General features: G+C 45.3%; 1 protein-coding gene across 1 annotated transcript in view; it reads right to left on the bottom strand.

The window, feature by feature from the left end:
- GPR39 (G protein-coupled receptor 39) overlaps positions 1 to 20,631 on the bottom strand; it is a 234,187-nt gene extending 213,556 nt beyond the window's left edge. The window contains exon 1 of the mRNA XM_060106375.1: positions 19,519 to 20,631. Coding sequence (XP_059962358.1) covers positions 19,519 to 20,374 — 856 coding nt within the window. The 5' untranslated portion in view covers positions 20,375 to 20,631. The remainder of the gene's footprint in view (positions 1 to 19,518) is intronic.
- Between the last annotated feature and the right edge of the window lie 4,344 nt (positions 20,632 to 24,975).

Here is a 24,975-nt window from a genome sequence, read left to right as displayed (position 1 = left end):
GAGCCTGTGCGCCCAGAGCCTGTGCTCCGCAACGGGAGAGGCCACAGCAGTGAGGGGCCCGCGTACAGCAAAAAAAAAAAAAAAAAAAAAAAAAGGCAAACTACCTGAAAAGGGATTCAAAGTAATGACAGTAAAGATGATCCAAAATCTCAGAAACAGAATGGAGAAAATATAAGAAACAATGAACAAGGATCTAGAAGAACTAAAGAGCAAACAAACAGTGACAAACAACACAATAACTGAAATTAAAAATACTCTAGAAGGAATCGATAGCAGAATAACTGAGGCAGAAGAACAGATAAGTGACCTGGAAGATAAAATAGTGGAAATAACTACTGCAGAGCAAAATAAAGAAAAAAGAATGAAAAGAATTAAGGACAGTCTCAGAGACCTCTGGGACAACATTAAATGCACCAACATTTGAATTATAGGGGTCCCAGAAGAAGAAGAGAAAAGAAAGGGACTGAGAAAATATTTGAAGAGATTATACTCAAAAACTTCCCTAACATGGAAAAGGAAATAGCCAATCAAGTCCAGGAAGCACAGAGAGTCTTATACAGGATAAACCCAAAGAGAAACACGCCGAGGCACATATTAATCAAGCTATCAAAAATTAAATGCAAAGAAAAAATATTAAAAGCAGCAAGGGAAAAGCAACAAATAACATACAAGGGAATCCCCATAAGGTTAACAGCTGATCTTTCAGCAGAAACTCTGCAAGCCAGAAGGGACTGGCAGGACATATTTTAAATGATGAAAGGGAAAAACCTTCAATGAAGATTACTCTACCCGGCAAGGATCTCATTCAGATCCGATGGAGAAATCAAAAGATTTACAGACAAGAAAAAGCTATGAGAATTCCACACCACCAAACCAGCTCTACAACAAATGCTAAAGGAACTTCTCTATGTGGGAAACACAAGAGAAGAAAAGGACCTACAAAAACAAACCCATAACAATTAAGAAAATGGTAATAGGAACATACATATCAATAATCACCTTGAATGTAAATAGATTAAATGCTCCAACCAAAAGAAACAGACTGGCTGAATGGATCCAAAAACAAGACCTTTATTTATGCTGTCTACAAGAAACCCACTTCAGACCTAGAGACACATACAGATTGAAAATGAGGGGATAGAAAAAGATATTCCATGCAAATGGAAATCAAAAAAGAAAACTGGAGTAGCAATACTCATATCAGATAAAATAGACTTTAAAATAAAGACATTTACAAGAGATAAGGAAGAACACTACATAATGATCAAGGGATCAATCCAATAAGAAAACATAATAATCATCAATATTTATGGACCCAGCATAGGAGCACCTCAATACATGAGGCAAATGCTAACAGCCATAAAAGGAGAAATCGACAGTAACACAATAATAATGGGGGACTTTAACACCCCACATACACCAATAGACAGATCATCCAGACAGAAAATAAATAAGGAAACACAAGCTTTAAATGATACAGCAGACCAGAGAGACTTAACTGATATTTTTAGGACATTCCATCCAAAAGTGGAAGAATACACTTTCTTCTCAATTGCACGTGGAACATTCTCCAAAACATATCATATCTTGGGTCACAAATCAAGACTTGGAAAATTTAAGAAAATTGAAATCATATCAAGCATCTTTTCTGACCACAACTCTTTGAGATTAGAACTGAATTACACGAAAAAAAAACGTAAAAAACAAAAATAGATGGAGGCTAAACAGCACGCTGTTAAATAATCAAGAGATCACTGAAGAAATCAAAGAGGAAATCAAAAAATACCTAGAAACAAATGACAATGAAAACACAATGATCCAAAACCTATGGGATAGAGCAAAAGCAGTTCTAAGAGGGAAGTTCATAGCAATTCAAACTCACCTCAAGAAACAAGAAAAATCTCAAATAAACAATCAAATGTTACACCTAAACCAACAAGAAAAAGAAGAACAAAGAAAACCCAAAGTTAGGAGAAGGAAACAAATCATAAAGATCAGAGCAGAAATAAATGAAATAGAAACAAAGAAAACAATGACAAAGGTTTTAAAATTAAAAGCTGGTTCTTTGAGAAGATAAAGAAAATTGATAAACCTTTAGCCAGACTCATCAAGAAAAAAAGAGAGAGGACTCAAATCAATAAAATTAGAAATGAAAAAGGAGAGATTACAACTGACACCGCAAAAATACAAAAGATCATAGGACACTACTACAAGCAACTGTATGCCAATAAAATGGACAACCTGGAAGAAATGGACAAATTCTTGGAAAGGTACAATCTTCCAAGATTGAACAAGGAAGAATTAGAAAATATAAACAGACCAATCACAGGTAATGAAATTGAAACTGTAATTTAAAATCTTCCAACAAACAAAAGCCCAAGACCAGATGGCTCCACAGGTGAATTCTATCAAACATTTAGAGAAGAGCCAACACCCATCCTTCTCAAACCCTTCCAAAAAACTGCTGAGGGAGAAACACTTCCAAATTCATTCTACGAAGCCACCAGCACCCTAATACCAGACCCAGACAAAGATCTCACAAAAAAAGAAAATTACAGACCAATATCACTGATGAACATAGATGCAAAAATCCTCGACAAAATACTAGCAAACAGAATCCAACAATACATTAAAAGGATCATACACCATGATCAAGTGGGATTTATCCCAGGGATGCAAGGATTCTTCAATATACACAAAATAATTAATGTGATACACCATATTAACAAATTGAAGAATCAAAACCATATGATCATCTCAATAGATGCAGAAAAATCTTCTGACAAAATTCAACACCCATTTATGATAAAAAAAGCTCTCCAGAAAGTGGGTATAGAGGGAACCTACCTCAACATAATGAAGGCCATATGTGACAAACCCACAGCAAGCATCATACTCAATGGTGAAAAACTGAAAGCATTTCCTCTAGGATCAGGAACAACACAAGGATGTCCACTCTCGCCACTATTATTCAACATAGTTTTGGAAGCCCTAGCCAAGGCCATCAGAGAAGAAAAAGAAATTAAAGGAATACAAATTGGAAAGGAAGAAGTAAAACTGTCACTGTTTGCAGATGACATGATACTATAAATAGAAAATCCTAAAGATGCCACCAGAAAACTAGTAGAGCTAATCAATGAATTTGGTAAGTTTGTAGGATACAAAATTAATGCACAGAAATCTCTTGCATTCCTATACACTAATAATGAAAGATCAGAAAGAGAAATTAAGGAAACAATCCCATTTACCATCACAACAAAAAGAATAAAATACCTAGGAATAAACCTACCTAAGGAGGCAAAAGAGCTGTACTCAGAAAACTATAAAACACTGATGAAAGAAATTAAAGATAACATAAACAGATGGAGAGATATACCATGCTCCTGAATTGGAAGAATCAATATTGTGAAAATGACTATAGTACCCAAAGCAACCTACAGGTTCAATGCAATCCCTATCAAATTACCACTGGCATTTTTCACAGAATTAGCACAGGAAACTTTACAATTTGTATGGACACACAAAAGACCCCGAATAACCAAAGCAATCTTAAGAAAGAAAAACGGAGCTGGAGGAATCAGGCTCCCTGACTTCAGACTATACTACGAAGCTAGAGTAATCAAGACAATATGGTACTAGTACAAAAACAGAAATGTAGATCAATGGAACAGGATAGAAAGCCCAGAGATAAACCCACACACATATGGTCACCTCATCTTTGACAAAGTAGGCAAGAATATACAATGGAGAAATCACAGCCTCTTCAATAAGTGGTGCTGGGAAAAATGGACAGCTGCAAGCAAAAGAATGAAATTAGAATACACTCTAATACCATACATAAAAATAAACTCAAAATGGATTAAAGACCTAAATGTAAGACCAGACACTGTAAAACTCTTAGAGGAAAACATAGGCAGAACACTCTGACATAAATCACAGCAAGATCGTTTTTGACCCACCTCCTAGAGTAAGGGAATAAAAACAAATAAGTGGCACCTAATGAAACTTCAAAGCTTTTGCACAGCAAAGGAAACCATAAACAAGACCAAAAGACAACCCTCAGAATGGGAGAAAATATTTGCAAATAAAGCAACTGACAAAGGATTAACCTCCAAAACATAAAAGCAGCTCATGCAGCTCAATATCACAAAAACAAACAACCCAATCCAAAAATGGGGAGGAGACCTAAATAGACATTTCTCCAAAGAAGACATATAGATGGCCAAGAAATACATGAAAAGATGCTCAACATCACTAATCATTAGAGAAATGCGAATCAAAACTACAATGAGTTATCACCTCACACGGGTCAGCTGTCATGAAAACAATCTACAAACAATAAATGCTGGAGGGGGTGTGGAGAAAAGGGAACCCTTCTGCACTGTTGGTGGGAATGTAAATTGATACAGCCACTATGGAGAACACTATGGAGCTTCCTTAAAAAACAAAAAATACAACTACCATATGACCCAGTAATCCCTCTACTGGGCATATACCCTGAGAAAAACGTAATTCAAAAAGAGTCATCGGGCCTCCCTGGTGGCGCAAGTGGTTAAGAGTCCGCCTGCCGATGCAGGGGATACGGGTTCGTGCCCCGGTCTGGGAGGATCCCATATGCCGCGGAGCGGCTGGGCCCGTGAGCCATGGCCGCTGGGCCTGCGCATCCGGAGCCTGTGCTCCGCAACGGGAGAGGCCACAACAGTGAGAGGCCCACATACCGCAAAAAAAGAAAAAAAAAAAAAAAAAAAAAGAGTCATGTACCACAATGTTCATGGCAGCTCTATTTACAATAGCCAGGACATGGAAGCAACCTAAATGTCCATCAACAGATGAATGGATAAAGAAAACGTGGGACATGTGTACAATGGAATATTACTCAGCCATAAAAGGGAATGAAATTGCGTTATTTGTAGTGAGGTGGATGGACCTAGAATCTGTCATACAGAGTGAAGTCAGTCAGAAAGAGAAAAACAAATACCATATGCTAACACATATATATGGAATTTTAAAAAGCAGTACTGATGAACCTAGTGGCAGGGCAAGAATAAAGACGCAGATGTGGAGAATGGACTTGAGGGCACGGCGGGGGAAGGGGAAGCTGGGATGAAGTGAGAGAGTGGCATCTACATATATATACACTACCAGATGTAAAATGCATGGCTAGTGGGAGGCTGCTGCATAGCTCAGCTTGGTGTTTTGTGACAACCTAAAGGGATAGGATAGGGAGAGTGGGAGGGAGGCTCAAGAGGGAGGGGATATGGGGATATATGTATGCATGTATCTGATTCATTTTGTTGTACAGTAGAAACTAACACAACATTGTAAAGCATTTATACTCCAATAAAGATGTGGGGAAAAAATCCATGTACCCAAGACTTTTCTTATAAGTTGCTTAAAATAAGCAAAATTAAAAGCTTCCAACTAGTTAAAAAAAAAAAAAAAAAAATACCGCAGGGCTTCCCTGGTGGTGCAGTAGTTAAGAATCCGCCTGCCAATGCAGGAGACACGGGTTCGAGCCCTGGTCCAGGAAGATCCCACATGCCGCGGATCTTCTAAGCCTGTGCACCACAACTACTGAGCTTGTGCTCTGGAGCCCGCGAGCCACAACTACTGAGCCCACGAGCCACAACTACTGAAGCCCGCATGCCTAGAGCCCGTGCTCTGCTACAAGAGTAGCCACCGCAATGAGAAGCCTGCACACCACAATGAAGAGTAGCCCCCACTCGCCGCAACTAGATAAAAGCCCGCATGCGGCAACAAAAAAACCCAATGCAGCCAAAACTAAAAATAAATTAATTAATTTTTTAAAAAAACCATAAGGAGACATCACCTGACATTTTTCAAAATGGCTATTATCAAAAAGACAACAAATAACATGGGGTGATAAGGATGTGGAGAAAAGTGAACCCTCAGGCTCTGCTGGTGGGAATGTAAATTGGTGAAGTTATTACGGAAAATGGTATGAATATTCCTCAAAAAATTAAAAACAGTACTATCATACCATCCAGCAATTCCACTCCTGAGTATCCAAAGAAAACAAAAACACTTGTTCAAAAAGTTATACGCACCCCCATGTTCATTTCAACATTATTTACAATAGCCAAGATATGAAAGCAACCTAAATGCCCATCAATAGATGAATGGATAAAGAAGATATGCATATATATATATATATACACACACGTATATATATAATGGAATATTACTCAGTCATAAAAAAGAATGAAATCTTGCCATTTACGACAACATGGATAGACATAGAGGGAAGTATGCTAAGTGAAATAAGTCAGACAGAGAAAGACATACCTTATGATTTCACTTGTATGTGGACTCTAAAAAACAAGACAAATGAACAAGTATAACAAAACAGAAACAGAGTCATAGATACAGAAAACCAACAGGTAGTTGCCAGAGAGGGTAGAGAGAAGTATATGAGGGAGATTAAGAGGTACAAACTTCCAGGGCCTCCCTGGTGGCGCAGTGGTTAAGAGTCCGCCTGCCGATGCAGGGGATACGGGTTCGTGCCCCGGTCTGGGAGGATCCCATATGCCGCGGAGCGGCTGGGCCCGTGAGCCATGGCCGCTGGGCCTGCGCGTCCGGAGCCTGTGCTCCGCAACGGGGGAGGCCACAACAGTGAGAGGCCGGCATACCGCAAAAAGAAAAAAAAAAAAAAAAAAAAGAGGTACAAACTTCCAGATGCAAAATAAATGAGTCACAGGTATGAAATGCACAGTTGGAGGAATATAATCAATTCTTTTGTAATATCTTTGTATAGTGACAGAGGTAACTAGACCCATGGTTATCTTTTTGAAATGTGTGGAAATAGTGAATCACTATGCTGTGTACCAGGAACGATCACAGTGTTGTCAACCCATTATTGTGGCAAAATAAACAAACTCATAGAAGAAGACATCAGATTCGTGGCAGGGGCTAAGGGTAGGGGGAAACTGGATGCAGGTAGTTAAAAGGTACAAACCTCCGTTTATAAGATAAATAACTAATAGGGGTGTGATGTACAACATGGTAACTATAATGAACACAGCTGTACCTTATATATGAAAGTTGCTAAGAGAATAAATCCTAAGCGTTCTCATCGTAAAAACAAAATTTTTTTTCTATTTCTTTAATTTTGTATCTACAGAAGATGATGGATGCTCTCTAAACTTATTTAACATTTCATGATGTATGGAAGTCAAATCATTATGCTGTACACCTTAAACTTACACAATACTGTATGTCAATTGTATCTCAATAAAACTGGAAGGAAAAAAAGAGAGCAGGGCTTCCCTGCTGGCGCAGTGGTTGAGACTCCGCCTGCCGATGCAGGGGACGCGGGTTCGTGCCCTGGTCCGGGAGGATCCCACATGCCGCGGAGCGGCTGGGCCCGTGAGCCATGGCCGCTGAGCCTGCGCGTCCGGAGCCTGTGCTCCACAACGGGAGAGGCCACAGCAGTGAGAGGCCCGCGTACTGCAAAAAAAAAAAAAAAAAAAGAAACGTGCACCAGACTTGGCATCCTGGTTTCTTCCCTCCTCATCTCTCACCGCCCACAACAAGGCCCCCAGCTGGACCACATCCTATTCAAAGAGACCATCTCTTTGCTGAGGGCAAAACATGGACTTCAGAGTTAGACTGTAGCTCAAATCTCCATGGGTGATTACCTCGGGCAATTCTGAAAACCAAGGATAATTCTACTCTCATGATGGTGATGTTATAAGGAATAGAGATAAAGTATAAAGGCCAGTCCCTTGACTGGCTGGTCCCGGCGCTCTGATCAGCCTTGGCAGCAGAATGCTAGAGAAAGAGGAACAGGAAATGCTCTGAACCTATTTTGAAAGTAGGACCAAATGCTTCATTTTCTGGGCATCTCATAAGCCCCCTTGAATTTTAATACAACAGGAGCAAGGGGACGTCTTCCCCTAAACTTCACTGAGATTGAATTTTCACTACCTTGCAAATGGAGGTTTGGAGCCTGACTTAAGTTTTTTTTTTCAAAATAATGTGAAGTTTCTTCTGCCTAAGTGTCATGGAGCAAATTCACACGTGCCATGACTACACAGAGTTCCTATTACAACTCTAACTAGTTCTTACTACACATGGTGAGTTCAGTCATTCCTAATGCATCCTTTTCTTATTCTTTTTGAGTTAAAGAATCCCTTCCACATGTCGCGGATGGGTGCTCCTCAAGCTTTTAATCTGCGCAGGAATCACAGAGACCTGCATGCAAGGCAGATTCTAATTCAGTAGGTGTGGGGTGTGGCCCAAGACTCTATAGTTTACAATTTCCAGGTGATGTTGATGCTCCTGATCCATGGACCACACGATGAATATCAAGTTTGTGGAGAACATCTCTGGGATGGGTGACGTCCAATTAACCACCCTATTAAAAATACTGGGGCTTCCCTGGTGGCACAGGGGTTGAGAGTCCGCCTGTCGATGCAGGGGACACGGGTTCGTGCCCCGGTCTGGGAAGATCCCACATGCCGCGGAGTGGCTGGGTCTGTGAGCCACGGCCGCTGAGCCTGCGCGTCCGGAGCCTGTGCTCCGCAACGGGAGAGGCCATAGCAGTGAGAGGCCCGCGTACCGCAAAAAAACAAAAACAAAAATGCTGGTGCCCAGAACCAGTTTACTTTATAAGCAGCCATTACCCGCCTCTCTTCATCAAGGGTATTTTTAGGCTTCCTTCTACAAGGCTCCACCTCTATACTTTGATGCCCCAACTAGAGAAATATTAAGCTCCTCAAAGGGGAGAATGAGCATCCTGATCTCTAAAGTCTAAATGACACCATACACACTTTAGGATTTCGTAAATACCTGATGAATGAAGTGCTAAAGTGAAACGCAAAGACCTGCTGGAGAATTTAGAGCAGGGTGAAGCCGGTCCAGGAAGGCTTCCTGGAGGAAGGGGCCTTCAAGAGATTCAATGAGAAAAACTCCAGGTGCAAGAAGGAGAACAGGCTACTTCTACACAAGTTTTCTTCACCCTCTGGAAAGCAAACTTCCCTTGCCTCCCCTGTCGAGACAAACTTGAAAAACAGTGACAACACATCAGCTGTCCTCTAAATATACAAAATATGCAGCTGCCAGTTCAACATGATATTTCATCCTTCAGAACTGTGGCACAGAGCAGGTCGACCCATAAATTTCCCAGAAAGCTTTGTTTCTGCTGAGTCGATCATGTCTTCCAAAGAATAATAATATGTAAAGCCAGACACCAAATGAGTTTGCTTCTACCCGAATACCCTGTGTGTAGTGTTTTATTTCTGAGGTAAGCTGGATTTTTTTCCCCGTCACTAGAGAAAGAAGATGGCTTTTCTCTACAAATTCAATGAACCTTATCCCCCAACTGGGCCTGACTCCCACGAATGCAGGCCTTTGGTTTCCAATATGCTGCTGCAGCCTGCTGACCCCCGTCTATCAGATCCTGGTACCACCACTGCTCTCCAGCTATCCAGCCACCCTTGAGATGTGTAAAGCAGCCTGATGAGATGTCTGGCAGGCTCCTGCCCGCCAAAATGGCTCTTACACACAGTAAGTGCAAGCAGGAAATTTTGTCAAGTTTCTCAGTTGGCAGAAACCCTAACATCAGAAAATGGTAAAGTTTGTTAGCCTGAGACATTTCTCGTACTCAGACTTGCTTTCAGCACTGGGGTTGGCTCCCACTGTCCACCCCACCTTTTTCCATTTGAAGCTAAATGATGACGAATGTAAGCGCTCTCCTCCAGTGCGAAGGCTCTGGAAAGCAGCAAAGCTGCCCAGACATTCACTGATTCACCCAACTTTCGTTCAGCACCTTCTAAGTGCCAGGCTCTGAGGAAAAAGAGCTACCCAAAGCATGATAATTAAAAGATGAATCTACCACAGTCCTCCTCTCTGACAACCAAAGTATCCACGGGTTCAAAATTCCAGCTGATGGGACTCAAACCTGCAAATTTTGAATTCCCCAAATAAGAGTCTAAAAGTCCAGAGAAAATCCCATGGTGCCCTGGATCATGGTAAATTTCCTAATCACTGAGCCTTAGCAGGTGTTCAATAAATGGTGGGTGAATCCAGGAATGGCTGGGCCATGGGTACAGGTCTCAGAAGGTAGGACTTTTCACAGAGAAGCTTCTAGAGATTAGGTTTGGAAGATATAACTAAGGCAGGACATGTGTCTACCTTGGAGCCCCTTATCAGAGTTCAGGGAATGTATCCGTTTTCTACTGTTACATAACGACATCTATTTATTAGCTCACATTTCTGTAGATCGGAACTCCAGACCCGGCATGGCTGAGATCTCTGCTCAGGGTCTCATGGTATCAGCCAGGCTGAATTCTTTTCTGAAGGTTCTGGGGGGAAATCCACCTCTCAGCTCATTCAGATCCCCACTTCTTTCCTGGCGCTCAGCTCCTAGGGACCACCTACATTCCCTGCCAGCGACCCCTCCAGATCTCCAAAGCCAGCAATGGAGAATGTCTTTTACCTCCCACCCCTCTTGTGATTTGAATCTCTGAGGTCCCCTGTCTCTGACTTCTAGACCCAGATTTCAACGGTCTTGTGACTTGATTAAGCCCACGCAGAAAATCTCCCTATTTTAAGGTCAACTGATTCAGGAACTTAACTACTTCTGCAAAATCCCTTCACTGCAACACCTTGATTAGTGTTTGCTTGAATAAGTGGGAGCAGATGTATGTACACCGGGGCTCCAGAAGTCCAGGAGCCATCTCAGATTTCTGCCTGCCACAGGGAAGGGGCGGAAAGGCAGGTGGAGGCGAAGCGATTTCCTGAGGATCACAGTTTGTGGGGTCCCCGTCCTACCCAAGAGCAGCACCACTGTCAGGGAATTTCAATCCCAGCACCTATGAAGCAGTTCACATCCACTGCGTCCCCAGCCCAGTAGGGTAGTTTGAAGAACTATGAGTGTGCACAGTCCCTGATCTCAGGAAGCCCCAAGAATAGCTGGGAGAGGGACTTCCCTGGTGGTCCAGTGGTTGGGAATGCACCTTCCAATGCAGGGGACACGGGTTCGATCCCTGGTTGGGGAACTAGAATCCCACATGCGGTGGGGCAACTAAGCCCACATGCCACAACTACTGAGCTCACAGGCCTCAAACACAGAGCCCACACGCCACAACTAGAGAGGAGCCCGCGCGCCGCAATGAACGGCCCGCAACTAAGACCCGATGCAGCCAAAAATAAAATAAATAAAGCAATTCTTTAAAAAAAAAAAAAGAAGAAGAGTTGGGAGACAACACCTGGGACCCCATCTGAGAAATGGGGTCTCAGATGGCTCATCGTTCACAGGAAGATCCGTGTGGGAAGGCTTGGAGGAAGAAGTGGGGACTTGAAATTGTCACTGAAGAATGAGCGGACCACTGCACAGTGGAGATAAGTTAGAGCGACTACGACCAAGCCAGCTCCTAGCCAGAGCCTATGCAATGTGGAGGAGCTTGGGGCCTCCATGCTGGGGACAGATAAGGAGCTGAGGGCAAGCAGAGTCACTCTCTGGCCATGGAAGGCTGCAGAGCCAGCAAGAGTTGGACAAACCAAGAGCCAGAGGCCTGAAGAATGGCAGGAAGAACTAACCGACCTCAGGTGCTCCACCGGGATTGTGTCCCAGTGAAGGGTCGTCTCTTTTCCACTCTGGGGACATGACCAGGCCTGTATGTTGACTCCAATTGCGGTTCCACAAATGCTGTCAGCCCAGGGGCAGCGGCACACATTTAACTGTGCCGCTTCTCCCCTGAAAGCCCTTCAATGGCTGCCAAGGAGAAATGTCAAGCCCCTTAGCTATGATCTTGTCTGGACCAGGTGGCATGGTGGCTGATCTTATCCACCAGGCTGGGCTCAAGGTACATTAAAGGGAGAGCTATGGGGACTTCCCTGGCAGTCCAGTGGTTAAGACTCTGCACTCCCAATGCAGGGGGCACAGATTCGATCCCTGGTTGGGGAACTAAGATCCTCCATGCCACCTGGCACAGCTAAAAAAAAAAAAAAAAGAGGGGGAGAGACTATGGAGTTTAGAAGTCTTTTCTTCCCCCTTCCCAAAACCTGGCTTTCAAGACAACTGCCTAGCCAAAGAGGTCAAGAAGTCCAGCTTCCGGGCTCAAAACTGAAAGCAATACCTTTAGACAAGGCAGTACCTGCTTTTTTGCTTCCCTGGGGTGACAAGCCTTCTGGTTAAGACTTGAGGGAGAGGGCTGCAAGTGAATGCAATTTAAGGGGGAAATAAAAACATATTGGTTGAATATTTTCAAAACACTGCCCCCACTGCATACCCTTTCCATCACCCTGAGGACACCCTTGTCAACAAGTGGTGAAAGGGCCTGCTAAGAAATAATTTTTCAAGTTGTCTCATTCCATTATCATCCGGTTAAACAGAGCTTCACAAGTACTGTTAAACACCACCTTAATCACTTTCATTTCAGGGTTACTTCTGGCAGGTACATATAGTGAAAGTTGATATTCAGGGGCTGATTAACACAGACTGTTCCTTGGCTCAGGGGAGATAAAATCTCAACTGTCCTCCACGATGGCTTGACTTTTCAGAGGCCTGGGAAGAATCAGATCCCTTTCAAGAGAGCATCTTTAGGTTTGGACTAATCAGAAAAATTCTGAGGAATGATAAGTTTCTAGAGGAATGCACACCCAAGGGAAAACAGAACATTATTCCACGATCCCAAGCTCAGGCGTGTTCAGGTATTTATTCAGTCAACAAAATTGCATTGAACGTGTGCTGTGTGCCAGCCCCTAGGCTAGGATGAAGAGCGGTGGGGACGGAGATTAAGAATAGCTCCTGCCCTCAAGGAATCAGAAGGCAGGCAGCCATCAATCAAATGATTTCACCATTAAATGTAAAATTATAACTGTGAGTCTTGTTTCAAGGGACGTTAAATGAAGTCAGGGAGGATGGGCCATGCTTCCCAGGGGAGATGTGAAGATGCTCGCTTGATGAAGGTGCTGGTGGGGTCAGGTAGAGCATGGGGTGAGGCAGAAAAGCATTTCAGGCAGAGAAAACAACACATGCCAAGACCAGGTGGTAAGAGACAGCCTGGCCATGGTCAACTGAAGGATTTCAAGGGGGGAATGGGGCAGAGAAATTAAGGAGTGTTACAGATTGAACTGTGCTCCCCACATTCATACGGTGAAGCCCTAACCCCCAATGTGACAGTATCTGGAGACAGGGCCTTTTGGGAGGTGACTGAGGTTATATGAGGTCAGAAGGGCAGGGCTCTAAGGTCACTGGACTGGCTTCCTTATAACAAAAAGAAGAGATAAAGAAGAGATCTCCCGCTCTGTGCGCACAGAGCAAGGGCCATGTGAGGACTCAGTAAGAAGGCTGCTATTTGCAAACCAAAGAAGTCTCACCAGAAACCATCCCTGGCATCTCCCAGATCTCAGATTTCTAGCTTCCAGAACTGTGAGAAAACAAACGTCTGCTGTTTAAGCCCCCCTATCTGTGGTATTTTGTCATGGAAGCTCAGGCAGACTAACACAATGGGAGAACTGCCCCCGATGCAGCTGGAGGGGCAGCCGACCACGAGGTCCTAATGTTAAGGATTTTGATCCCTGACCTAAGAGCCATGGGAAGCCATTAACAGACTTGAACTCGATGGGCCTGAGAATGGGGGCATCAGTGGGATCCCAGCAGCTGCAGCACGAGCAGCCTAGGCGAGGGTAGATGCAGACATTCCTCCAGTGATGCCATGTCCAGTCAAGGTCCCTCAAAGTAGAAAAGGGGCTCCAGGAGCTCAAGCTCTTTGACAGTCCCTACGAAGGAAGGTGCTATCAGCGAGCAGGGCCCAGGTAAGGCTGAACACCTCTATTTACAAGAAGTGAAAGCAGCAACGGTGACCAGTCTTTTCTTCAGTGCTCAGTACACAGCCAAGAAGTAGAGGTGGAGAGTCAGGTGGGTTGTCGCAGGGCTCAGACTAGCAGGGGAGCTGGGCAGAGGAAAAGGCGGAGAGAGACGACAGTGTGATCCAAGTGGTGGGCCGGAGGACCTTGTCTAGCGGGGCAGGACAGGGCTCCTTGACACCCGATTCAATATGCTTCCTCTGTGCTGTCTCTACCCGCAAATGGCTTTTATTCTGAGTGGTTTTAGCATTAATAAGCTGAAGGCATTGCTCGATGAAGGCTTCTGCTGTCTTATTACACTTTGGCAGCCCCCATGAGGCATGCAACTAAGACAGACGAATAGGCTTGCTAATGAATGGGAACTGGGATTCCAATATTCCCTTCCACGGGAACGATGCATCTCTCCAACAGAGAAGTGAAATCTTGGAGGCAGCCTGATTATACAAATAAAGCAGCATTGTTATATTTGTCTGCCAGGGTGGCCACAGGACACTTGCCATTTATGACAGATATCACAAATAGAAAAATAAACATGCAACACCATTTATTATAGCCACATCCACCCCAGTGAAGGGAGGAGGAGAACAGAGGCAGCAAGCCGAATACTCGAGGCAAAACTTTTGTCCTGAAATAGCCAAACATTTGAGTCAAAATAATCTCTCACTCTAAAATTGTCAGTAATTTAATTCTGGTGATATTTCCCTGAGAGGCTGAGTTGGCTTAGCCCTTTACACCACAGAAATAGCCTTTACTAAGAAAATTAATGATACAAACATGATAGTAACACCAGAATTTAAACTAGTCAGGAAAACAATTATTTAAAAATTCTTTGGGCACTTCAGAGCATTTTAAGGCATTCATTTTCATGTAATCAGTTGATATACACAAGGGTATAGAGATTGATTTTTCAATTAATTATATTTCTGCATATGGCCTGTATGTGGGGGGCAGAATTTCATGAAGTCAATGAAAGGGAAGCTAGAGAAACACATGAATCAAATGACAAGCCACTGACAAAGGAAGGTCTGGCCGAATTAAACCAGTTAATCCTGAAACAATGGGAAATTGACAAGGATGACGCTAGGACATCCTCATCCTTCAATGAGAATGAATTAAATAGCAACGAATTAAGAGAAGCTCTTGGGAGAAAGCTTTCTTTATAATCTTGCTATTCTAGAAAATCAAACACAATGGCTATCACAACTATTTTGTCGGAAAAATTACAAGTGAAGCACTTGTTTCATTCTGAAAAGAATTATTATAAGAATTCACATATGATTAGAAACTATGTTTGACAAAATATAAGACAAATTTCTTTTCATAATTTTCACTTTTGTTTTTCACAATGACATCCCAATAAAACCTCTTTTCATGGGAAATTTGGGACTCCATTTTAAGAAACTAATTTGAAGAGTCTGTTTCAGGTACTGATTGTAAAGAGGAGCCACTGTCAACATCTCAGCTTCCTTTCTCCGTCTCTCCCGTGAACACGTGACTTTGACCTCACATCTGAGGTCTTAAGACCCAGAGGATATGATTCTGATCTCCTCCTTGCTTCTCTCTGGCCCACCCCACAAATATCCAAATATGTGTCAACCTTCTTTTTAGAGTAGTTCAGTTCAGCAGCCACTCTCAATCTTTTTTCCATCCAGATACACTTGGGACTAAGTCCATATTCAAGATATTCTCCAAGATCAACCCAAGTTGACGTGCAATTCCCATCACTCTCTGCGCCTCCTCCCCTTTCCCTCTGACTCAGGAGAGAAAATCAGAATGCCAAAAAAAAAAAGTGTACCTATTATAGAGTCCTAAGCCTCTATGCTGTTCCTTTAATTTCATAATTTCACAATTTTCTGTAAAAAAATTTTCATTAACTATGGTTGAAAGCCCATCACTACCCTACAGGTCCTTAGGAGGTACCGCTAACCTAGTCCCAATCACTTTACACTCTTGGAAGTTACAAATTACAACTCTTCGTTTAAACTACTCTTGTTCCACTTTGAGTGGGTGACATCTGACAGCAAGACCCATGAGCAACAGACACAAACACGAGTGTCTATGGACCTGGGTGCCCCACGCACTGAAAATAACTCCAAGTGAGAGTTCAGAAATATAAGATGGAAGGTCTGGGAAGAAAAAAGAAAAAAGAAAAAAGATGGAAGGTCTGGGAAACCCTCTTGAAAGGAAGGCTCATTTTGCATATTCTCAACATCTAAGGTATAAAGAGACAAATGCACCAGTTCCTTGCCTCCAGAAGAGACAGGAATCCAGACCAGGCCTCCTCTGTTCTGGCACGGGACAAGTCATATTAGCTGTGACCGTGCAAAAAGAAATGTCTAGTACTGATCTCTCAGTGAGCTGACAAGAGGCAAGAGGGACACTCGTGTGTCCAGAAATGTGTACTTTCACATTATTATTGTTTTCTCCTGCAAATTGCTTGAGAGCTAGGAGGTGTCTCCGCATCTCTTTCCCTCCCAGAGTTCCCAATTTGTTTTCATTATTCACCAACCCAGCCCCTCAGCTAGAGTGAGGCACAATAGCAAAAGATGCAGAAAGGAAAATTAATATGTTTTACATAGACTTCCTCATCTTGGGTAGATTTATGAATTTCCCTTCTGTTATGCAGAAGTTAGCATTTTTAACAATGAAGGGGAAAATTCCTTAATTGTTTTTTTATTGCCTCCAGAGCTCCAAAGACATCCTGTGCCGTGTTGTCATTTACATTTCACATTAAATGCAAAATGTTTGAAATGAGCAAATATTCGTTTTCATTTGATACATCTGTTAACTCAAGTGCTAAAAAGACAGCTAAATCACTATGTTAAATTCAGCGATTTGTAAACAATTTATATATTCATTTGTTCTGGGTTAAAAATGCCCCAGAGCATAAGTTTTATGAAACACAAAGTAAATTGCATTGTATCAATCTGATGGATGCAAGGCATGATTTCTTCCTCTTCACTCCATTAATTTATTTCCTCACTTGAGTTAATTAGTGAGGCTCCTATTTTTAAAAGCTCTTTGAAATTCACTGGGAGTGGGAACAGTTGCAAGAAGTGCTTTGGAAACCTCCTGCAGAGGAAATGGGCTAAATTCCCCCAAGACATTATCACACATTGAGCACCTGATTGCCATTCAACAATCTATGCTGGGAACACAGTGGGTGATTAATACATAGTTGTTACAAGAAAGTGGGAGAGAACCAGAAGGAAAGAACAGGGCAGCTGAGAGAACAGACTCATTCCAGGTGATTACTAATTGGATGAGATGATCTCCAAGTTCCTATTTGTCTCTACACAAAAGTCTTGTGACATTCTGATTTTATGTCTCAATGGAGACATAACTCCAACATGGAGACCGACTTCAACTTGGAACAATACCCACTAGGAGAAGAGACATCTATTCAGAGCAATTAAAATTTTTTAAATTAAAAGAGATTGGTACAGTAGAGAACAAAGATGAATCAATAATTTTTTTCCTTGGTCAAATGCAGTCTTAATTCCTAAATTAGGGTGGGAGATTAAAAAAGTAAATTCATTCATACTAAAGTATAAATTACTGCTAAAAGTTTAAAATATGCCTAAGGGTATATGGCGGAAAGAAGACCTAGTCTTTCAACAGATGTTCAAGCAAATCCAATGTCCGTTTCTTCCTGGAATATTTTGGGCAGAAGCCAATGGGCGAGAGAGATTGAGTTGGGTTGGGTGCCCTTCCTAAGTCCCTAGACAATGTCACCTGCTACAGACGCCTTACTCCAATTTCCAGAAAGGCTGCAACACGTTATCAAAGTCCTGCTTTATTTCATTTTCCTTTCCCCATGAGCCTGTGAAAAAACCACAGGCAGCCACTCATTCCCCTGCCCTTGTAATGGCAAAGAACAAATCTGACTCCATCTTGGATCTCTTTCTTTTACTTTAACCTTTGTATTCTATTGCTTTTGCCACAAGAATGTTGCCTACAGTCTGAAATAGACAGGATGGCCCACTCTCAAGGCTCTGACCTTTCAAGATATAACATGTTTCCATTCATATAGAGATAAAAAGTTGCAGAACAGAGAATAACATCTGTCTTGTTGGAGGTTTATAGGAACCTGACCTGACCTACATGTACAGCTGCAAGAACAAAGGATTCCGGCACCAAGAAGTCTGCAACAAGCAGCCACACCCCCTCCCCCTTAAATATAAAAGAAGTCTGAACTCTAACGCAGGTAAGGTGGTTCTTTGGGACACTAGTTCACCATCTTCTCGCTAAAGTCATTATTCCTGGCCCCAACACGTCAGTCTCTCAATTTACTGTCCTGCTGTGCGGCCAGCAGTGTGAGCTTGGACTCGCTAACACGCTGAGAACCAAGGTTAGAATCTGGGAGCTGCACTTGAGTGCGTTTGAACTAGGTCTTCCCTAAGCCTGAAATGGCTCCTTTACGAAATGGAAATATAAGCCAAGAGCACAGCGCCTGATGCAGAGTCCGCATCCCCAAACCGCAAACTCCCTCCTGTCATTTCGCACAGACCCAGAGTAAAGTCAGGTCAGTTGTACGGACACACCAGAAGCCAGGGGCATGGCTGGGACAGTACCCAGGTCTTTCCATTTCTCTTCAAGAGCCTTCCAATTTTCTTTCCTAAGTCCTTGCCCTAGAACCTGTTTCTCAGGTTTCCCACACCAAAACAAACAGCACCGTGATTTATTCCTTCTCTGATGCCATACTGGAAAGGGAGCTGGGGAAAAGGGGAAACATTGTCCCAACAGCTCCCCCTTGACTCACACACGCCCACAAGGATATCTTTTTCTTCCTTCCGCTAAAAGACATTTTTAAAAACTCTTTGCTCCAGTACATTTTGTGTGTCTCCATGAAAGCCCACCAGGCCCCTCTTCTGAGGCCTTAGGGGGCTACTGATCATGGACCCCTCCCTTCCTGGCACACAGGAGGATCTGACTTTAAATATTTACATCACAAGAAAAGTTTGGAAAACGAAACAAGTTCTCTGCAAGGGAACTGGTATTTGCGATGATCAATCAAGTCTCAGGAAATCTGTGAAGCCAGATTTTCTGAATCAGACAAACAAGCCAGCCGGTCCAGCCATGTTTCTGTGTTAAGAAACAAATCGACCAGGGCAAACACGCCAGCACTACCTTGGGGAGTGTGTGTCTGAGAGCTCCAGTTTCTTAAGACTTGGGTAGGAAATCACTTTGGGGGAACAGAGTCCCAGCCTGTGTGTCTTTCCGACAGCCTTGTTTCTACAAAGGAGAAGAAAAATGGGAACACAATCGAATTGCCTGAGAAAGGTTCTCCAGGATAAAGCTGGGCTAGATAAGGCTGCTGCCTTCCATCTTCACAGAACTGGGTCCTTCTCAAAGGACTTCCACCTGTCCCATATTACCTAACTGGACCCTCAGATTTCTCAGTGTTACCTCCATTTTACCCAGGCTATTCTGTGACTTGGCCAGCCATCGCACAGCTGCCACTGTGGAACATACCCAGCCCTTCTGACTGCTGGGCTAGTGCTCTTTTGACCATAACCCAAGTCCCCAAAGCAGAGAGAAGAAACATGCAGAGGCTCAGATCCATGCCTCTTCAGCCTCACACTCTTAAGGCAAGACTTGAGTTTAGAGGACCGCGGGCGGTGGCGGGCGGGGAGTGGGGGGGGATGAGGGCGGCTCGCAGGAGGCCCTCCACCCAGGACTCACTCAGGAAGATGATGGTCTGCCTCCGGGCGCTCCTGCTCTCCTCGCTCTCCGACTTCCTCACCTGCAGCTGCTGCCCCTGGGCGGCCAGCGTGCCCTGCTTACTCCTCATGAGCGCCCGCATCATGCTCCAGCACATGAAGGCCACGGAGACCAGGACCACGAGGTAGATGACGAAGGCACCGAAGATGCTGGACTGGAACACGGTCCAGCGGCTGGAGAGGTTGGTACAGATGGACATGTTGGAGCTCTCCGGTTGCTCGTGGTGGCGGGTACGGGAGCGGTTGCACGTGAGACCGCGGTGACTGGGCACGTTCGCCAAGGGGTACTCGACTCCCATGGCGAAAAGCAAAGGCAACGCCACCAGGGCGGAGGTGACCCAGACGAAGCCAATGAGCAGCTTCACCTGGCAGGGCCCCGACATGGCCTTATACCGGAAGGGGTGGCAGATGGCGATGTAGCGCTCGAAGCTGAGCGTCAGCACGTGCAGCAGCGTGGCGTAGCTGCAGGCCTCGAAGAGGAACGTGTGAAGCTTGCAGGACACCGAGTAGCTGGGCGTGGTCAGGGGATTCCAGATGATGCTGTAGAACTCCACGGGCATGCCGATGAGGAAGACCAGGATGTCGGAGCAAGCCAGGCTCACCATGTGATCCGTCACCTCCTTCTGCAGGTAGCCCTTCTTCTGCAGCACCTGGGTGACCCGAATGGTGACACTATTCCCCAGGATGCCCACCACGAAGATGGCCAGGTACACCAGGATGAGGGTGATTTTGATCCAGGAGGCCACCTCGAACCCGGGAACGTGGCTGTGATCGATGACATGGGAGCAGTCACTGCCAGGACGGCTGGGCGAAGCCATGAGGAAGGCAGCCAGCCAGGCGGCGGCGTCCAAAAACCTTCCGAACTCTCCTTCCTCCTCCCCGCGCGGCCCGAAGCTCTCGGCCGCAACTCACTAGAGTGGGTGCAGGGCTTTTTCGAGCTCACCTGGACAAGGTAACAGGCTTTCGGGTGCTTTCACGGAAACTTCCCGGAGCAGCCCAACCTAGCCGAGGCTGGAGGCGTCCGAGGGTGGGGTTGCGGGGGGGGGTGTCTGGGCGAGGCGGGGAGAGCGCGGAGGAAGGAGGTTCCAATCTCGCTGCAGCCAGTCAGCCCGCAGCCCCCAGCGCGCACGCCCTCCCCTTCTCCGTCCCGGGCGCTCCCCTCCCGGCTGCCTGGCCCTGGCGCGCCAAACCCACCTCTCCCGAACGGCTGGAGGCGGGGTGGTCAGCGATTAATCATTAACCGCCGCCGCCTGTGATCCCGGCCGCAGACCCAGCCCAGCGGGGGCGTGCTCAGCTCACAGACACGGTCCCGACACCAGATCTTGGCCCCGGAGCACGGGGCGACGGGTGGCCCCATCTCCCCCGCCGCCCACGCGGCCACCGCCGAGTCAGCGCCGCCGTCCGGTCCCACGCGCATCCCACCGCGGGGAGGCGCAGCCGGGGGGCGCAGCTGGAGTGCGCTCCCGGGCTTAGGCGCGGAAAAACCAAGCCGCCCCCTCCTGCCCTGGGATCCCTTCGAAGGTTTGGGCCACCACGGCCAGTTTGGGGAGCGGGGGACGGCTGGACCCGGGCGCCCGCCTCGGTCGCTGGCCGGTTGGCGGGGCCCCCCTGGCGCAGCCAGCAAGCTTTCGCCTCCTTGGTGCCCTGCCGTCGGGCCCTGGGGTGTTGGCACTGGACGGTCAGGCTGTGCGCGGGCTGGAGCCGCTGCTCCAGGAAGTCGCCCCCAAGCAGGTTACTAGGTCCCCAGAGAAGCCCTGCATTTCCGCAAAGCCTCCCGGGCGTTCTGCGCCACCTTCCTGCCGAAGCACCCGAGGAGCGCGGCGCCCTCCTTTCAGTTTCACTCCACAGCTCAGGCCCCTCTCCCGGGGGCAGCGGCGGGAAGTCCTTAACTGGGGACATGTATATGGATGAGGGTGGCACCGTCCGCCAGGATGCCCCTGGTGGGAAGCGCGTCCTCCCAGGGAGCTGCGACCAGGGCATCAAGGGCAGTAGGAGGGAGTAAACACGGCGAGAAGGATCATGACATTTTCGCTCTTAGAAGAGGAAAACCTCTCGTGGGCCCATCTTCATCTTCTAATTCTAAAATCAGCAGGAACTTTGCCGGGGGAGGCAGGGGGCTGTCCTATGCATTGTAGAATATTTAGCATCTTCATGTCCCACGCTGAACAGTGACAGCCAAAATGTCTCCAGACGTTGCCAGCTGTCCTCTGAGGGGGCAAAACTGCCCCAGGTGGAGAACCACCGCCTTGAAGGAAGAACATGGAGCCTCTTCATCTGTTCATCCTGAGGGTGTAGCACAGGCCTGTCCAGAAAAGCATTCTTAAATGATCACAGCCACTGCCCTGTGATGGGATCGTTTTAAAGATGAAAAATCGGAGGTGTCCAGAGGATAGGTGCTTCCCCAAGGCCATAATAAAGTGAGTGAGGGACTTGAAAACCCAGATCCGTCAAACCCTGAGTATACCTACACTCCTAACAGGGAGGGAATTCTGGGAGCACAGAAGGTGCTCCGGAGCTGAGTCCAGAACAATACACGTAGAGAAACGGGGACTGTATTTTCTGAACCCAACCCTGGGCATGTGGTTTGAGGCCCTCAGCGAATGTTTGATTTTGACACTCTCAGAGGAAAAAAAAAAAAGGTTGTATGGCCACTGGATCTTTACAGTTAGCACTCGAGGTGGCTATAGCTATTTTTTCTCTCTCTTCTCTGTTAAATGACAAGCTATAAGGCCGAGAAGTCTCTTTTCCCTCTCTGACACTACTCCACAGAGCCCTAAATAGTATGTTTGGCCAACCCCCCTTCCCCCCACCGTTTGTGCTATTTGACCTACTTGCTGGCAGCGAACCTCTTAACTCATTGCCTCATTGGTGAACTGTGCTTAGCTACATGACCTCAATTGCCTTATAGCTGCCCCCACAAAGCTCACAGGGTAAGCATGGACCTTTGGAGCTTTCATAACTACAGGTTAGAATCCTGAGTGGACTCCTCTGCAAAAGGCCCTGACTGGTTATTTGCTGTCCCAGAGGGACTGAGAAGAAAGGCTAGGAAGACCCCCACCACGACCACCAGCAGCATACAGACACAGCCCTGGCCCTGCCCACTTCTTTCTTCTAAAGAGGAAACAAGCCAGGAACCTCTCTCATCTTCCTCAGCCCTGCCACTGATTCTTCCTTCGAAATGCTCCTCTTGGTCATTCCCTGAGCCCCTATGACATGCCAGGCACTTTCCCATAATTCATTTCTTTCAGTCCTCACGAGGCTGCAAGGTAGATGTTATTACCCCATTATACAGATGAAGAAACTGAGAATAAGGAAAATGAAGTGACCTACCATTAAAGGTTGGGGGCAGGCTTCAAACCCAGGTCTGCCTGGCTCCAAAGCCCTCTCCACTCTGGAATGCTATCTCTCTGTGCAGGACAAGACTGTGTCAGGCTGATAGTGGCATTTTGGGGAGAGAGACTTTTTTTAAGTCACCAGTCCTGATGCTTCTTGTCTCCCCAGCTGCGGCATGCCAGTCATCCTGCAATGTATTTGATAATTCCAATTTGTTCTGCTCAGACAAGATTTCCATTATTGTCCAATTTCTTTCATCAATTTTTTTTTCTTTCACAAAGTGTGAACAAGGATTACAAATGCATGACCAAATGGTGAGAATCAAGCTCATTAAAATTCGCTCCTTACGGTAGAGAGGGAAAAATGCATTTTGAACAAAGGTCCAGGAGAATTGAATTTCCATTTCACCTTTGCTTTTCCTAAGACCAATTAAAAAGTGTTTAACGTGCTCTGCCTTGTTGATAAAAGACTGGTATAACACCTCGCCTGGCTCTGTGTCATCTAGATCTTTTATTAGCATATTGTATGCGGGGAGGAGGGGGGAAGAAAAGTAATGAAAAATGAGAGGAAGGAATACTTTAGGTACTCTTTGACATCAGCTCTACTCAAGGGTCATTTTAGTGTCTACACAAATTTATATTCACATTTTACACATTCCAGGTGACCTTTGGGGTCTTCTAGGCTAGTGGCTTTCACACTTTTTTTTTTTTTTTTTTTTGTGGTACGCGGGCCTCTCACTGTTGTGGCCTCTCCCGTTGCGGAGCACAGGCTCCGGACGCGCAGGCTCAGCGGCCATGGCTCACGGGCCCAGCCGCTCCGCGGCATGTGGGATCTTCCCCGACCGGGGCACGAACCCGTGTCCCCTGCATCGGCAGGCGGACTCTCAACCACTGCGCCACCAGGGAAGCCCCACACTTTTTTTAAGCACTAATTTTTATAATAAAATCTTACATTGGCACCCAAAGTTTTAAAAAAAACAAAACACATATACACACAAACACACACACTTACATATACATACATATTGTATTTTTGTAAATCTAAATTTATTTTCTATGCTCAAATTCACATTTACTCATTTAAAATCAACAATACCCTAAAAAGTGAATAACACCGTGTTTACAAAGGTTCATGGTAAAATCATAGTGACTATACTCTAAGCTATAAAGAGAACTTCAATAACTTTCAAAACTTATGAACAGTGTAGGTAACTTTACTTATAATGCAATATAACTAACAAGTCATAACAGAACCAGAAAAGTGAAACATAAAACTCCACCATCTCGAAAGAAAACTAAAACCAAAATTGCAAAGTATCTAGAGAATAATGACCACAAAAAGACTGCCTATCAGAACCTGTAGGAAATAGCTGAAGGAGTTCTCACAGAAAAATTCAGAGCCCTAAATATTTATTCTAATAAACAGGAAAGAATAACAATAAGAGAAGTTATAAAAAGAATAAAATTAAGGAAAACAAGAAGGGATTAATAAAGATGAAAGGAATTATGAAAGAACTAAATAGAGCTAATAAATAATCTCAAAACTTTTTTTTAAGTAGGACTAGCCATCAAGAATGGCTAGAGGGGCCTCCCTGGTGGCGCAGTGGTTAAGAGTCCGCCTGCCGATGCAGGGGATACGGGTTCGTGCCCCGGTCTGGGAGGATCCCATATGCCGCGGAGCGGCTGGGCCCGTGAGCCATGGCCGCTGGGCCTGCGCATCCGGAGCCTGTGCTCCGCAACGGGAGAGGCCACAACAGTGAGAGGCCCACATACCGCAAAAAGAAAGAAAAAAAAAAAAAGAATGGCTAGAATCAGACTGGGAGCCTGCAGCTCCCAATTCCCACAGCACAGATGTGAGCCCCTCAGAGAAGAAAGACTAACGAGGTGACCACCCACACTTGCTGCCTGGAGGAACGTTCCAGAAAATGATGCAGGGAGGTACTCCAAGCAGAACATGGTTATCTTGCTGAGTTGAAGAGGCAGATTGGAGCCCAGGAAGCAGAGGCTACTAGACTTCACATAGCAGAACACTGAAAGGACAGAGAGACACAGAAAGAGTGGCAGAAATCCATACAGAGGTTCTCTTG

This window comes from Mesoplodon densirostris, chromosome 8, assembly GCF_025265405.1.
Source record: "Mesoplodon densirostris isolate mMesDen1 chromosome 8, mMesDen1 primary haplotype, whole genome shotgun sequence".
In the NCBI taxonomy this organism is placed as follows: Eukaryota; Metazoa; Chordata; class Mammalia; order Artiodactyla; family Ziphiidae; genus Mesoplodon; species Mesoplodon densirostris.
The sequence above is the reverse complement of the archived record's forward strand: the minus strand, read 5'-3'. Positions and strand labels throughout refer to the sequence as shown.